At 32.9% G+C, this 16,259-nt stretch overlaps 1 protein-coding gene across 3 annotated transcripts in view; it reads left to right on the forward strand.

The window, feature by feature from the left end:
* POT1 (protection of telomeres 1) overlaps window positions 1-16,259 on the forward strand; it is a 70,633-nt gene that overhangs the window by 31,979 nt on the left and 22,395 nt on the right. For all 3 annotated transcript variants that reach the window (XM_036864040.1, XM_036864041.1, XM_036864042.1), the window contains 3 exons: window positions 3,038-3,168; window positions 6,952-7,242; window positions 11,961-12,116. In XM_036864040.1, the coding sequence (XP_036719935.1) occupies window positions 3,038-3,168; window positions 6,952-7,242; window positions 11,961-12,116 (578 nt within the window). The remainder of the gene's footprint in view (window positions 1-3,037; window positions 3,169-6,951; window positions 7,243-11,960; window positions 12,117-16,259) is intronic.

Consider the following 16,259-nt stretch of genomic DNA (forward strand, 5'->3'; position numbering starts at 1 on the left):
GAGCTCTAGGTGCACCAGCTTCAATAGCTGTGGCACGTGGGCTCAGTAGTTGTGTCTCGCGGGCTCTAGAGCGCAGGCTCAGTATTTGTGGTGCACGGGTTTAGTTGCTCTGCGACATGTGCGATCTTCCTGGACCAGGGCTCGAACCCGTGTCCCCTTCATTGGCAGGCGGATTCTTAACCACTGCGCCACCAGGGAAGTCCCTCTATTCTTCAATGTCATGTACATGCTACAAAGACTGGTCTCTGTCATTTCATCCTGGCTAACATTTAAATTCAGCTATTGTTATTTATGCCTGCTAAATTTGCAGCTTTCTTGGTGTATCATAACCCCAGTTTACAAAAGTGGCTCACTGTGAAGCATTTAAAGTGAAAGGAGTAATCTAGAATCACTGCAGCTTAAAATAACACTATAAGTAGTAAATCGTTCTCTGGTATAAATATGAAATGTGAGTTTGTGTATTCTATTACAAATAAATCTGTGATACGTGATCTTGCAGAAGCTGCCAGGAAACAAAAATGTAAAGACACCAAGTTTGATCATGTGTACCTGAATTGAGTTTCATTAGATTAGTGATCTCTTTGCCCTTGTGTTTAGTCTGTCATGAAATTGTATGAAACTTAAAACCTTCAGAGAATTTGTGTTTTATTCAAAGTACATTCATCGTTATCCATAGTGTCTAACGCGCTGCTACCTGTCTTTGCATTCAACTTCTGGTCCATCTAATAATGAGTAAAGAACTTCTTCGGTCAATCTTCTTCTCTGTGACTATTGGCAAAAAAATTTCAGTTCTGAATTCTTAACTGAATTCTTAAAGCTGAAGAAGAAACTTCAAAGATAGTTTTCAAACTTGGTTTATATCTTCTTGAAAGGTGTTATAACACATTGAGCAGCGGCGCAGTGCAGTAGGGATGATTAATTTCACTCTTGCATCACTTCCTCTAGGCAAGTTTCTCATTTTCCCATTTTAAAAATTAATTTAGTCTTTTTAAAGCGTAGATAGGAATAATGATGAAATAATTTATAGGATAATGAAATAGCAAAATATTTTGAGATAAAGGAAAATAGATGACTAAGATTCTGTAATGTATCTTAGATTTATAAAAGGGTACAATAGAGCCATATGATCATCACAAGAAGAATGTGTTTTATTCTATTAAAAAATCAGTAAAATTTATCTTTAATCTTTGGAAGACTGCTAAGAAAGAAAGAAAAAAAATGTCCTGAAGTAACACTCCTTACAAATAGTTAAAACTACTGAAAATGGAAACTCCAAAACTAAATTGGGTCCAGTAGATCCTGTATATCAAGAGACAAAGATGTAGTATCTTTTTACTCTTTTTGAAGATGCTTATTAAGGTTTTGTTTTTAAAGTTTTTTATGTTCTCTGAATTGATTATTGTCCCCTCCTCACAGAATCAGGTTTCTCTTTCTCCTCTTGCCCTCCATTCCTCTCCCCTCTCCTTTCCTCTCTCCCCACTTCCCCCATTCCTTCCCCTTTCTCGCCACTCCTCCTCTCTTCTCCTCCACCTCCTCCCCTCCCCAGTGTCCTTCCTTCTATCCATTGTTGTTCTGTGTCTGGTAATGGTTTACTGTTTACAAATTTACAAATGTAGGTATGGTTTATTTTAGGTTGTAGACATTTGTTTCCTTTGCTTTGTGTATAATGAGTTTGTTTTTTCAACTGGATCTCTTTTTTTGAATGGGAAATCTAACAGTCTGACAGAGACAAATAGTACTTACATAGGGCACATTGATTGAAAGTGTCAGTCTAAGGTGGGTGGGAAGAGAGCCTTCTGACTGTAGACCCCCTAATGTGATAATGCAGATGGATTTATTCTGGGTGCTAACACCCTCATTAGAAGCCTTACCACTTCCTGGTCTATCAGTGAAACTTCCTTGGAAAGCAGCCTGTGTTCCAGGAAGGGCTTGGTGTTAAAGACTGAGATACCCTACCTGCCTACCTGAAGTTATTTTCAAGGGGAGTGAGGGTTAGGATGGGTGCTCATTGAAAGTTGTTCTATGTGTAAACTTTTCACGAGCCCTGATTTTGGCTCTATTTTTCACTGTCACCCTTAATCCCAATGGCTCCCATCTTTGCTGTAGCTACTTTAGAGTATCTTCTGGATGCATCCTCCTCTGTCCATTTGATCCCTTAACCATTTACTTTCCCAACTTCCTGAAATATGTTGATATCTTCTCTCCCTCTCCTTCACTCCCCTCTCCTCTCCTCTCCCTTCACTGTTCTGGGTTTATCCTTTTCTATGTCTATACTGTCCCAAGTATATTACTGAGAAGGAAGGAAGTCAACACATAACTCTCAGTGTGCAATTTTCTGAAACATGTATATTAAAAGGTAGCATCTATTACAGTTTTTGCTGCCACCAGTGATTGAAGTTACTTGTTTTCATGGCAACCCAACTATCATTAAATTTTTTTTTTCCTGCCAGCTTAAATTATATAAAATTGCTCTCGTTCTAATGTGTAACCTTTTATAGATAACTAGCAAATCATCATTTTCCCTTTTGAGTTGTTCTTATATAGTTTTCTATGAGTTGTTTGTTCATTTGCCTTTCATATTTACTGTAAAATCTGGGTTTTATAACCAGTTTTCATAGTATCTTTATACAGTATATTGACTCTTCATCACATTTGCTGCAAATATCTTCTAGTTTTTTGCTTTCACTCTAAATTTAATTGTGTTTATTTTAGAAATTATATTATTTGAATATGTTTATCTGCTTCATGGTTTCTAAACTTTGAGGTAATAAAGTTATTACACCTCCAGACAATTTATATTAAGTACGGTTTTTATTTTTGTTTCATTAAACTTTCTAAAATGAATTTTTGTAGAACACTTTTGCAAAATAATTTGGCAGTGCATTTTGAGAGACAAGAAAATTTCTTTATGTTTTGATCCTATTCTTAGAAGACTTAATTAAAGGGAAGAATAATGTTTGGTGTTTTGAACTCAGTATTATTTTGTCAAATGCTTTGAAATACGAAAAGTCAGGTAAAATATTTTTGTGTTTTCCAGATTATTGCTCAGTTGTAACAATTGTGGACCAGACGCATGTAAAGTTAACCTGCCTGTTCTTTAGTGGAAATTATGAAGCCCTTCCAATGATTTATAAAAATGGAGATATTGTTCGCTTTCACAGGCTGAAGGTATAATTCTTACTGTTTAGAACTTATATTTGTTTGAAGAGAACACTGTATTGTTCACTAAAACTAGTTACACTAATTATGTGGTTGCTTTGTTAGAACATGATGTCAGGCATTTCAAGAGACAAGAAGAAATGTAAATAGTATCAGACTTCAAATGATTTATATTAGGAAACCTCTTCATTTGAACAAACTACCTGACCTCCTTCCACAGAAATGTGTTAGCTGCCGCGATTCGGACTAGTTGCATTCCGTAAGAAAACATTTAATAAAAAGGTAGAGCTATTAGATAGTATGTGATTTTTTAAAAATCAGCTTTTTAACACTTTAATATTTTCAGTCTTTTAGGTTTTAAACATTTCAGTCCCTTCATAGTTTGCTTTTGTTACATGGGTTTCCATGCAACCCCTTCACTATCTTGGTTGTCTTTTCTTCTAATGCTTCAGTTTACCTGTGGTCCTCATGGTCACTGATGCTCATAAATGAATGCAATACTCCAGATGTCTTCTAGTCTTAAGATATGGTGGGAAATAACTCTCTTGCTCTATTAATGCCTTTTCCTTGAGAATAGAAGAATAGTGGAGAACATTTGCTTAAAGATAAAGAGAACTAGAAATATTACTATTGTAGCACTATATTACAGGCTTATCCAGACTTCAAAAAAATAGCTTATTTCTCACACACTGCTGTTTCCTATAGAACAGTTGACCCTGAACAGCACAGTTCTGAACTGCTCAGGTCCACTGACGTGCAGATTCTTTTCAGTAGTAAACACTGCAGTACTACAGGATCCCACGGTTAGTTGAATCCATGGATGCTGAACTGAGGATAGAGGGCCGACTGTAAGTTATAAGGGGATTTTCAACTGCACGGATGGTCGGTGCCCCTAACCCCCGTGTTCAGGGACCAACTGTATTTGTAATTCTTGCTATTGTTTAATTGAAGTAAAATATACATCTCTCTTTTCACAGTATTAGCATGCTCATGTTACTAACACTCTAGAAACGTCCTTTGTACCCCTACCTGGGGTTGTCATTCACATTTCCCCTATCCCCAAGAGTAAATAATCTCATAACTTCTAACAACATATATAGTTTCATATATATTTGTTCTTTATATAAAGGAAAAACACTATAGTTTTTTTTTTGGTTTTTTTTTTTGGTTTTTTTTCGTTTCTGGCTTATGCTTGTGTGAGTCAACTGTACTATTGCATATAGTTTTACTTTGTTCATTTTCACTGCTAAATGGTATTCCATTGTTTGAATACACCAGAAATTATATATTTATTCTGTTGGTCATTTAGTTAGTTTTCAGTTTGAGGCTACTATGCTGCTATAAACAGTCTAGTACATATCTTTTACTGAATATATATAATTATATGTAATATAATTATACGTTTATATGTAATTATGTAATTATAATATATATTACATATTATATATTGTATAATGCATAGATATATATGCATTTCAGTTGATTGTATACCAAGGAGTGCGGTTCGTGAGTTCAAGGTTGTGCATATATTAGCCTTTAGTTTTCCAAAGTGTTTTTTACCAACTTACACTCCCATTAGAGATATAAGAGAATTCCAGTTGTTCCACATTTTCACCAGCACTTGATGTTTTCCATTTTTTTGAATTTTAACCATTCTGTTGCATATGTATTAGTATCTTATTGTGGTTTTAACTTGAATTTCCCTGAAAATTTATGAAATTGAGAACCTTTTAAAATTTGTATGTCTTCTGAAGTAAAAAGTGTTCATTTGAGCCTTTTGCTCGTTATAGAATTTTTAACTTTTTAAAATTATTTCTGAAAGTTCTTTATATATTTAGGCTACAGATCTTTTGTCAGGTATATGGAGTGTGAATATCTTTTCCCACTCTACGGATTGCCTGCTTACCCTCTTAGTGATGTTTTTTTTTTTTTTTTTTTTAATTAATTTATTTTTATTTATTTATGGCTGTGTTGGGTCTTCGTTTCTGTGCAAGGGCTTTCTCTAGTTGTGGCAAGCGAGGGCCACTCTTCATCGCGGTGCGCGGGCCTCTCACTATTGCGGCCTCTCTTGTTGCGGAGCACAGGCTCCAGACGTGCAGGCTCAGTAGTTGTAGCTCACGGGCCTAGCCGCTCCGCAGCATGTGGGATCTTCCCAGACCAGGGCTCGAACCCGTGTCCCCTGCATCGGCAGGCAGATTCTCAACCACTGCGCCACCAGGGAAGCCCAGTGATGTCTTTTGATGAACAAAAGTTCTTTATTTTAATATAGTCTACTTTATTAACTTTTGTTTTATGGTCAGTACTTTTTAATTTCCTGTTTAAGAACTCTTTGTCTACTCACTTCATGAAGATGGCTTCTAAGTTTTCCTCGAGGTCATTTATTATTTTCCTGTTTCATATTTAGATCTGTAATTTTCTTTTCCTATAATGTCTTTGACACATTTTGAAATTAAAGTTTTGCTGCCTCATGAAAATAGGAAATGTGCCCTCCTTTTCAGTTCTAGAGTTTGTGCAAGATTACTGTTGTTTTTTTTTTTCGTACTTAAATGCTTGGAATAATGCACTGGTAAAGCTATCTGAGCCTGGTGATTCCTTTATTAATAGATTTTATTAATGAATTAACATTTCTTTAAGAGGAATGAGATCATTCCGATTTTTTATTTTTCTATCAACTTTGATATATATAATTTTTAGAAAAGTTTATTTCATCCAAATTGTCAAATTTATTGATAATGCTACTTACCTATTAGATGCTTATAGAATTTGTAATGATAAATCCTTTTTTGCAGTCTTGATATTATAATTTGTGTTTCTTCTCTTTTTTTCCAGATCATTCATTCTAGGTTTATCATTTTTATTAATCTCTTCAGAGAACCAGTTTTTAGCTTTGATTTTCTCTATTGTATGTTTCTATTTCTCCTACCTTGATTATGTTTTCTTTCTACTTTCCTTGGATTTGAAATAATATTCTTTGTGCAGCTTCTTGAGATAGAAGCCTACATTTCTGATTTTTAACCTTTCTTCTTTTGTAAAATATTCACTTATTTCTATAAATTTTTCTCTATGTATTGAATACTACTTTAGTTATATCCAACAAGTTTTAGCACATCACAACTTAAGTATCCTTCAGTTCAATATATTTTCTAATTTCCAATAAATATATAAATACATTTATTAATATCAGACAGTATTACAGGAGACTAAAGGAGGTATTTCATAAGTTCAAAAGGGTTGCTTTATGAAGAAGATATAACAGTCATAAATGCATGTGCATCTAATAACTGAGCCTTGAAATTCAGAAAGCCAATGTTTTTAAGGCATATCTCAGCTCTCTCAGTCAGACTGATGAGCCCTTAGCCTCAGCTGCATTTTACTCACTTCAAATTCTTATATTTTAAGTGTTCTAGTTTTCCCTATAATATTCATAAGTAACTATTACTTATTATCCTTTTTCCTTTTATAAATTATACCTTAATAAAAAAACTAATAGATGTTTTGTTAGTAAAACTACAAGCCTGATAGTATTAGGGAGGCTGCCACCTAGCTCTTAAAAAAATAAAAATAATTTTGCATAGTGTTTTACAGTTTACATGGTGCTTGTGGATTTTGATATAGCCCAGTAGATTTTATAATTTCATATGCTAATTAAATGAAATATTTAAAGAATTATGTCCTCTATTAACTATGATGGCAAGATTTTATAATCTCACAAGTGTTTCCAGTTCCTAGGTTCTGCATCAGTAACCTGTTTTGTTTGTTGCTGTTTTGTTTTCTACTTTGCCACTTTCTTAGATCCAAGTATATAAAAAGGAGACTCAAGGTATCACCAGCTCTGGCTTTGCGTCTTTGACATTTGAGGGAACTTTGGGAGCTCCTATCATACCTCGTACTTCAAGCAAGTGTTTTAACTTCACCGCTGAGGACCACAAAATGGTAGAAGCCTTACGTGTTTGGGCATCTACTCATATTTCACCTTCTTCAACGTTAGTGAAATTGTGTGATGTCCAGCCAATGCAGTATTTTGACCTGACTTGTCAGCTCTTGGGCAAAGCAGAAGTGGATGGAGCATCATTTCTTCTAAAGGTAGATATTTTTAAATACTTGAAATTGTGTTGTAAGTTACCATGACCTATAAGCCTGTAAAGAGCTTATATTTCAGCATTCTGATGGAATAAATATGCATACTGTGTATTAAGAACTTAAAATCTAACCATTTTTAATGAGCCTGTAATTTCTATGCAACTTTACTCTTGAACTTCTCTTCTTTATCCTATACTTCTAGAGAAAAATAGTATTACCAGATCTACATTTTAAGTATAGTATTGTTTATGTTGTGTTTATATATTTCTTATTAGTACTAACAAAATGAGTTGTTTTCTATTGCTATTTTTAAGTTGCAGTTCTAAAAATGCATATTTCTGTTTCCCTATCAAGATGTAGCCTTCCTTCTCACTCATTTGCCTTCTTCTTGGCCCATTGATGTTGGATTCTCTTCCCATGTTATTTCACTGTTTGCTTCATAGGTAGATCATGGATGGTTTTGAAGTGTTTATTTTTCTTGTTATATTTTATTTTGTTCTTAAATCTGCAGAAAATAAAGTGACATAAGACCCACCTAATCTTTGTTTACCCCTATCCCAATTTATTCATGAAGAGCTTCTGGAGAGGACAGTTGTCTGATACCATCCTCACCTACCTAGCCTAGGCAGGATGCATTTAAACAAACACTGCTTCAGCCCTGCTTCTCTGGTTCTTTCTTTAACTTCTGACTCTTTGGAATGATGGAACAGGAAATGGAGTACAGTGGCCCTTGGACAAATATTGGGGTTTAGCATTATTATCAGTTATACCTTGCCCATATTAAAGAACAGTGAAGATAGAAATTACTGAATAAAATACAAAGTTTTTGAAGTTGAAAATAGCACATATTTATATACACATGAAATACTCTGAAAAAGTAAATGCATGCTATAAAAAAACATAAATAAGTTAAGTATGACAAAATTGAAGCTAGAGCAACATAAAATCATCCAAACAAAATGAGAAAATCTTAGGTCAGCCAGTCATACTTTATGCCCAGAGTGACATATTTAACAAATGAGTGTTTGCTAATCACTGAACACTTCCAATGACAAAAAATCGGCTGTGCAGAGAAGTATTCTCCACCTTTTGGCTGCTGTATTGAGCGTAAATTCTTAAATTCTGAGATAAAACCTGCCACCTTTTAGCTGACGTAGCTGAATCTACATTTTCCTTCTAAAGCAAGAAAACATGCCTGCATCCCATTTTTATAGATAGCCTTTTCGGATAAGTAAAAACAGCTTTCATGTAGATATTATTTTAAAATACAGCATTCGGAAGTGAATGTAAGAAATTACATTAGTAAGACTTTCTTGAGGACAATTTAGAAGAAATCTCAAAAGTCTCTCTATGCTCTTTGTCTCAACAACTCTATTTTCATAAATTTATTTTATAGTAATAATTTAAAATGTGGAAAAATGCCTTTAAAGGAATATTTATCCTTATATTTCTTGCAGTAACAAAAATCAGAAAAAACATACTAGCAATGGAGAATTTTGTGAATTATTTATGTGTTGTGGAATACTCTGTGACTAAAATGACATTGTAGACATATACTTATTGATATAGAAATTCACAATATTCTCTTTAGTGATTAATGTACTTTCATTTATATACTAAAAATGTATTATATGCATAGCAAAAAATATATTGAGAGGACTACATAGCAATATTTTGCTCATTTTATCTATGGGAAGTCAAATTTTAAGTGATTTTTTTTTTCTGAAATTGATTTTCCTATCCCAAACTAGGAATAATTTTTTTAAATTTTGTTTTGAAAACAAAAGGAGCCAGACCTTACTCCAAATGAGTTCGGGTCAGCATGGAATAGCGTAATTATTTCCTGTCTCAACTGAGATATGATGCTAATATTGGTCTCTTTATTAGTAACTATAATACATTCATTTTAATTATTCTAGTAGATATGATTCCCCCAAATACTGTTGTTTCTAAAAGAAGTTAATTTTAATTATAGGTTATTAAGACTATAATGTTAATAAGAAGAGATTAAAGGCTATGGTTGGAGATAGACTCAAAGATAAAATTTAGAGCCTTAAATGTCTTCATGAACAAAGAAAGAAAAAAAAAGCATAGCGTATCAGAATAATCTTTCAAGTCAAGAAATTGAAAAAGTAACAAACAGAATTATAGAAAGTATGAGGTAGTATTTTAATAAGGTATTTAATTTTTGGATAGGTAATTTTAACATTGCCTAGAAATTTAAAAGATATTTTTAAGTGATATATAGTAAAAAATTTCTGTCCTTGACTTCCTCTCTTGTCCCCATTCTACTATAATAATAAAAATAACATTAACATTTCAAATTGTCAAAGAAGGATTGTTAAATGGTGATTGTTATCTATTTGGAAAAAAGAATTAGATCTGTATAAAATATGCAGATACCTAACAGATTGAGTTTTGATACAAGATTACAAAAGTTCCAGAATTTCAACACAAGGTCTGACTTATACTCTACTCTCTCAGCCCCTCCTTCAGAAGACTCATGGATTGGTCTGTAAAGCCATTTTAAAGTCTCAAAAACACATATACAAAATGAAAGAACAAATTCCAAGTGAAGAAAAATGCGACATAATGTTACTACTCCCAAAGTGATTGTCCTGGTTCTTTGAATAATTTAGGAAACAGAGTGAGTGACACAAACTCATGATTGTTTATTTACAACTTAGCACTGTCACCAACATTATTCAGTACTTTCTCTGTAATCTGACACTGGCAGACACCTGTATAGATATGCGGTGTTTTCCAAACAACCCAGTCAAAAAATAAGCGGAAGACCTAAATAGACATTTCTCCAAAGAAGACTTACAGATAGCCAACAGGCACATGAAAAGATGCTCAACATCACTAATTATTAAAGAAATGCAAATTAAAACTACAGTGAGGTACTGCCTCAAACTGGTCAGAATGCCCATCATTAAAAAGTCTACAAATAACAAGTGCTGGAGAGGATGTGGAGAAAAGGGAACCCTCCTACATTGTTGGTAAGAATGTAAATTGGTGCAACCCCTATGGAGAACAGTATGGAGGTTATTTAAAAAACTGAAAATAGAGTTCACATGATTCAGCAATCCTATTCCTGGGCATATATCTGGAAAAGACAAAAACTCTAATTTGAAAAGATACATCCAATTTTCATAGCAGCACTATTTACAGTAGCCTTGACATGGAAGCCACCTAAATGTCTATTAACGGATAAAGAATATGTGGTGTATATATACAGTGGAATATTACTCAGCCATAAAAAAAGAATGAAATAATGCCATTTGCAGCAACATGGATGGACCTAGAAATTATAGTAATAAGTGAAGTAAGTCAGAGAAAGGCAAACATCATATGATATCACTTATATGTGGAATCTAAGCAAATGATACAAAAGAACTTATTTACAAAACAGAAATAGATTCACAGACATAGAAAACAAATTTATGGTTACCAAAAGGGAAAGGATGGGGGGGAAGGATAAATTAGGAGTTTGGGATTAACAGATACACACGACTGTATATAAAATAGATAAGCAACAAGGACCTATGTATAGCACAGGGAACTATATTCAATATCTTATAATAACCTATAATGGAAAATAATCTGAAAAAGATATATGTGTGTGTGTCTGTGTATGTGTATAACTGAATCACTTTGCTGTACACCTGAAACTAGCACAACATTGTAAATCAACTATACTTCAATTTTAAAAAAAAATAAGTTAAAAAAAAAAAAAGGAAATGTGGTGTTTTCTATTTAAGTAGACTGTTCACTCTTACCCAGCCGAAGTTCTGACATGCAGAGGCATTCTCACCTCTCTCCAAATGTCTTTTGTCCCTCCCTGTTATAGCATAGCATAGCCTCAAGCTCTTCTCTTCCAGCCCTAGCACAGCACAGGCTAGCTCAGGTCTTCAGGACGGGATAGTGCATACTCGTTCTGGGCCCCTGTTCCCATCCTTACCTCAAGGTGACTTAAATAGCAATCCAACCTACCTTTCCCTTTCCATCACCCATGATTGTCATTCATTTGTGTTCATAACATCTAACATAAACAAAATATTCATATCTGTACTTTCAAAGGCCTTTTCCAAATCAGAACAAAGTGGAAAAATGGGCAGAGGTCAGATTAGTTCCCTAAAAGCTAGGAATTTACACTTAAGAAAATTAGCAGAGATACTTGTAAAGGTTTATATACAAGATGGTAATTACTAAATTATTTAAAATAGCAAAAAATTTGAAACAAGTCAAATGGCCAAAAAAGGGATTGGTTTAATAAATTTGTTTGCATCTATAACGTAAAGTAATGTGAAGCCATTGAAAATCCTATTTTAGAAGAATATTTAAATTGCCTGAAAAACTGCCCAGCAATAAATTAAGAAATGAAAAGCAGAATAGAATGCCAGTTTGGTAAAAAGAAAAAAAGACATATATATTATAAATACATAGAAGAAAAAAAAAGATAAGTAAATTCAACAATATATTAATAGTTTTTCTAAGCTCATAGCTGTTTGAATTTTTTTCCTTACATTTTATTCATTACCTATACATATGTAGTCCTTTTACAATCAGGAAAGAATATACATCATATTCAAAGTTTAACAGATATTTGGGGGAATATATTTAATTACTTTTAAGCTATGTCACCAGCAAATAAAACTCTTCTAGCCTCCACAATTTTACAAAAAGATCATTAAACTTTTTTTCTACTTCTTGTGCAGGTGTGGGATGGCACCAAGACCCCATTCCCATCTTGGAGAGTCTTAATACAAGACCTTGTTCTTGAAGGTGATTTAAGTCACATCCACCGGGTGCAGAATCTGACAATAGACATTTTAGTCTATGACAACCATGTTCAAGTGGCCAAATCTTTAAAGGTGATGTTGTGTAGCAAGCATGTTTGCTCTTTTGTATTTTTATAAATTTTAGGGTAAATCACATGTTAGATGATATTTGAGGTCTAGAAACTAACTACAAATTAATTTTTTTCTTTAATTTGTAAAATGTGTATTTAAATTATTAGAAGATATATTAAATTATAATGGCTTGAACAGCTTTTTTAAAGTTAAAGAATGTTTCCTGAATATCTTAAAGCTGTGCCCAATTTCACTATGGAAATAAAGAAAAATTTTTTTCTGCAATAAAATTTGCCTTAAAATAACAAAGGATGTATAAAATATTTGTAAACTTAAATGATAAGCTCTTTTACTTGGTTTGATAAAATCCAGTCTTTAACTTTTTACTCATTAATCTAAGAAATTGTTAATCCACCTCTAAAATATATTGATAAATTGTCTGTGTGTACCATACAGTTTATTAGAATTTGCTCACTGTTTTTGAGATGCGGTTTTCTAGGTAAAATAACGCTGCTTAGTTTTGGCACTTCTTGCTTATTAATAACATTTTGAGGAATATTTTTCTTCATTTTACCGTGTCTTCTATTTGCAAGTAACCTTTCTTGCAAAGAATGCTGTCATTGATAATAATGATAATAATAGTAACATTTGTTAAGCACTTCATATGTATTTAGCACTGTCCTGTGCAATAGGTACTGTCATCATTTCTGTTTTATAAATGAGAAAACTGAGGCACTCAGAGGCCCAAGATTTCGCAGCTACTTGGGTAAAGCCTGTATTTGAATGTACATCTGTTTCCAGAGCTAATCTTCTTAAGCAGTATAAAGAAATTAATTTCTTTATTGCAAATAGCTTCCATCCTACATTTAGGGAGTTATATAACCTACTTATAGGAAGAAAATAGGGAAAGTGAATTGTAATTTCTTTAGATCTGAATTTTAGTGCCCGGTTTATTTTTTGCAAATAAATGTTCTTGGGGAAGGAAATATTTCCCCTTTTATACTGTGTTACAAAGAAGCCCACCCAACTCAATAAATTAGGTTAAAGTCCAGGTCAAGGAAGGTGATAACTGTACTCTTTTGTCCTTTATGAGTGTTCATACCTTTCATATCAGAAAATTGACTGTTGACGATATATTTTTGATGCTTTTACTTGATTTTATCTGCATTGATTAGCTTATTTCAAAAATAAATTTAATGATAAAGCCAATTCTAAAGTCTTTTTAAAATACAGATAGAGTTCTTTTACGAATGAAAAAGATTTACATTTTAGATTTGACTTTCACTGTTTAATTCCCTTCTCTTTCCCTATGCTGTGTCTATAGGTCTTTTGTTCCTCTCTCTTGTCCTGATTTCCTTGTCCCAAGTCCTGAACAGCACCTGCCACAGTGCTCTCCATGTAGTAAGGGTGAAGTAAATAACATCTGCTGGTGAATGCATGAATCAATGAGCGCTGTGAATTTTTTTCAGATTTTTTTTCATTTCCTTTGTCCGCTTTATCTCACCCACTAGAGGGTGCTATGAGCACACATAATTCAGAAAATGAAGGGCAATTAATTTTTCTCTAAAGATATCATGACATTTACCTACAATGTGACAGAAAAATGAAAAGGATTTTCTCTATGTGTAAGTAATATAACTGTAGGCTTTTATTTAATGTACATTGACATCACATTTTATTTGTTCTGAGGCAACCTCTATACTAACCATTTCGTATTTTTTTAAGAAGTGCCCAGAGTCAAATGATATTGATATCAATTAATTCTTGCAAACACTTAACGATAACTGCTTAAAATTGCATATTTATATTGAAATGCGTGGAATACATGTATTTTTGTTGAATAGGAACAGGAAAAAAATGTGATTTTTATTTTATGTAATAAAGAGGATAGTTAAGGCAATTATAAAGTACAATATAATTGAACTCTATATACGATACATTTTACAGCTAAAGTTGCCCTTAACGTTTTTCCTAAACCTTGCTTTTTAAGTAAGTTATCTCCTTCCCTAAACAGTTTACACACACACACACACACACACACACACACACACACACTTCAAACCTTTTGTCTACAAACAAAAGCAGTGTATTTTCAATCCCCAGACTTATTTTGACACAATTTAAAAATTATTATAAAACACACGTAGTTCTAATTATGTTTGGCATTCAGTGACCCAAGAACTATACTTTGGTTATTTTCAGACATATACAGGTCATTAAAAATATTAAACCTAAAGGGAAATTTTTGAAAGTTTATAAGGAATATTGAAATTATTTCTAAAGGAATAAACATTTCTTAATAGCCAGTTTGCTTTGCTTTATTTTTACTGTTTCTGTATTAAAAAGGGCTTTTACAACATTTTTAGAGGTATGTTTTATAATTTTTTGGTTATTACCAACAAGACGATTTGTTTGTTATATATTTGTCTATTATAGCAGAGCATCTGGCACATTTTATAATATATTTAGCAAGCTTAAAAAAAAATACAATGCTGCCTCCAGAAGGAATTTCTGGAAATAACAGTTTGTCATTTTTATAGCCTATATATATAAAATTCTCTCTTGGTCTTTAAAATATAATTTTGTTTTATTATGAAATACAATAGTAAAGAAGATAGTATAACAAACATCTACGTGCCTGTCGTCCAAACTTAACATTTCTAAATGTTTTGTACACTTATTTCAGGTACTTTTAATTTTAAGAAATGAAATTTCTACATGTGGAACCTTCTTTGTACCTCTGCTTATTCTAATTCTTTGCTCCCCAACATCCTCTTTTTATTTATCCTAACATGTACGTGTGCACACCCATGTTTATTAGGGTTTTATATACTTTTGTCTGAAAAATGCATATGGTTATGTATCATTCTATAATTTGCTTTTTTCCTTTGACATTATATTTGTAAGATTTATCCGTGTTCATATATGTGTCTGCATTAATACCAGCCTGTCGTAATTATCATACCTTTATTTTTAAATGATATTTCATAGGTTAAGCCCTCGCTCCCAGTTCAGTCTTCAAAACTAACTTGACTGTTCACTTTCAGATCAGTTTTTACAATTCCTTGAAAGGCACTGGAGATTTAGATAGAAATTGCATTGATTTTAAAGAATAATTAATTAGGAAATTATCTTTATAATGTTGAAACTTTTCATTTATGATTATGGTATCTTCGCCTTGTGTCTGGCCTTCTTTAAGTCCTTTGTAGATTATATACATTTACTGCACTAATATGTATATTAAAAAGAATTACAGAGTAATAAATGTTCAAAAAGAATGACATAAAAGTAAATAGAAAGAGACATATTTCCTTCCATCATCTTACTTTGAAGACCATGAGGAAAACCAGTTTTGTCATCTTTTATGTGTGTGTGTGTGTGTGTGTGTGTGTGTGTGTGTGTGTGTGTTTTCCTTCTCTGACTCTATTTACCCTGCCCCCCTGCTGTTCTGTCAGTGGAAGAGGTTAGAGAAGAAAAGACTAAGTGCCTTACCTCCTTATAAAACCCATGATTGGATGGGAAAAAGATCCTTGAGAATGAAGGAGTGTGGATTTTTTTCCCCTTATTTTTCCCCCCATTTCTCTCCTCCATCACATACAGAGGGTGATGAGGAGACATACAATGATCTGAAACAGCAATAAGCAGAGGTGGGAGGTTGGTTTACTACCTTCTCTTTCTTTATATTCCCCCATGTATAGCTTTTCTGTTACACAGAATCTCACCACTGTTAATCTTGACCTTGTAGGAAAAAAAGAGAATGGTAGTCCCACAGTCATCAGCAGTCAGGATTGCTGCTTTATACAAATGAATTAAATTTCCTAGTTGGTAACTAGCTCCTTTTGTTTATAACTCTTTCTTCATAAAAATAAATGTGATTTAGGTAATATAGCTTCTTCCTTTGAGTAGGTGTCAGTTTCTTTAATAAACATTCTGCATCTGTCTCTTTTTAAGTCTTCTACATTAAAAGAATATCAAATACTCCGTAATTAAGGATATTTTTAAGACTTAGTTTAGCAAAACACCTAAAATTAACTATGGGACATTTGGTTCAAAACTATAATTGGTTTAAATCTATATTTGAACTCATAGAAGGTGTTTCACATTATGGTGTACAGACAAAAATATTTACAGAAATTTTCTTTCCATAGAACTTGTGTAATAGAG

The sequence above is a fragment of the Balaenoptera musculus genome, chromosome 9 (assembly GCF_009873245.2).
Source record: "Balaenoptera musculus isolate JJ_BM4_2016_0621 chromosome 9, mBalMus1.pri.v3, whole genome shotgun sequence".
In the NCBI taxonomy this organism is placed as follows: domain Eukaryota; kingdom Metazoa; phylum Chordata; class Mammalia; order Artiodactyla; family Balaenopteridae; genus Balaenoptera; species Balaenoptera musculus.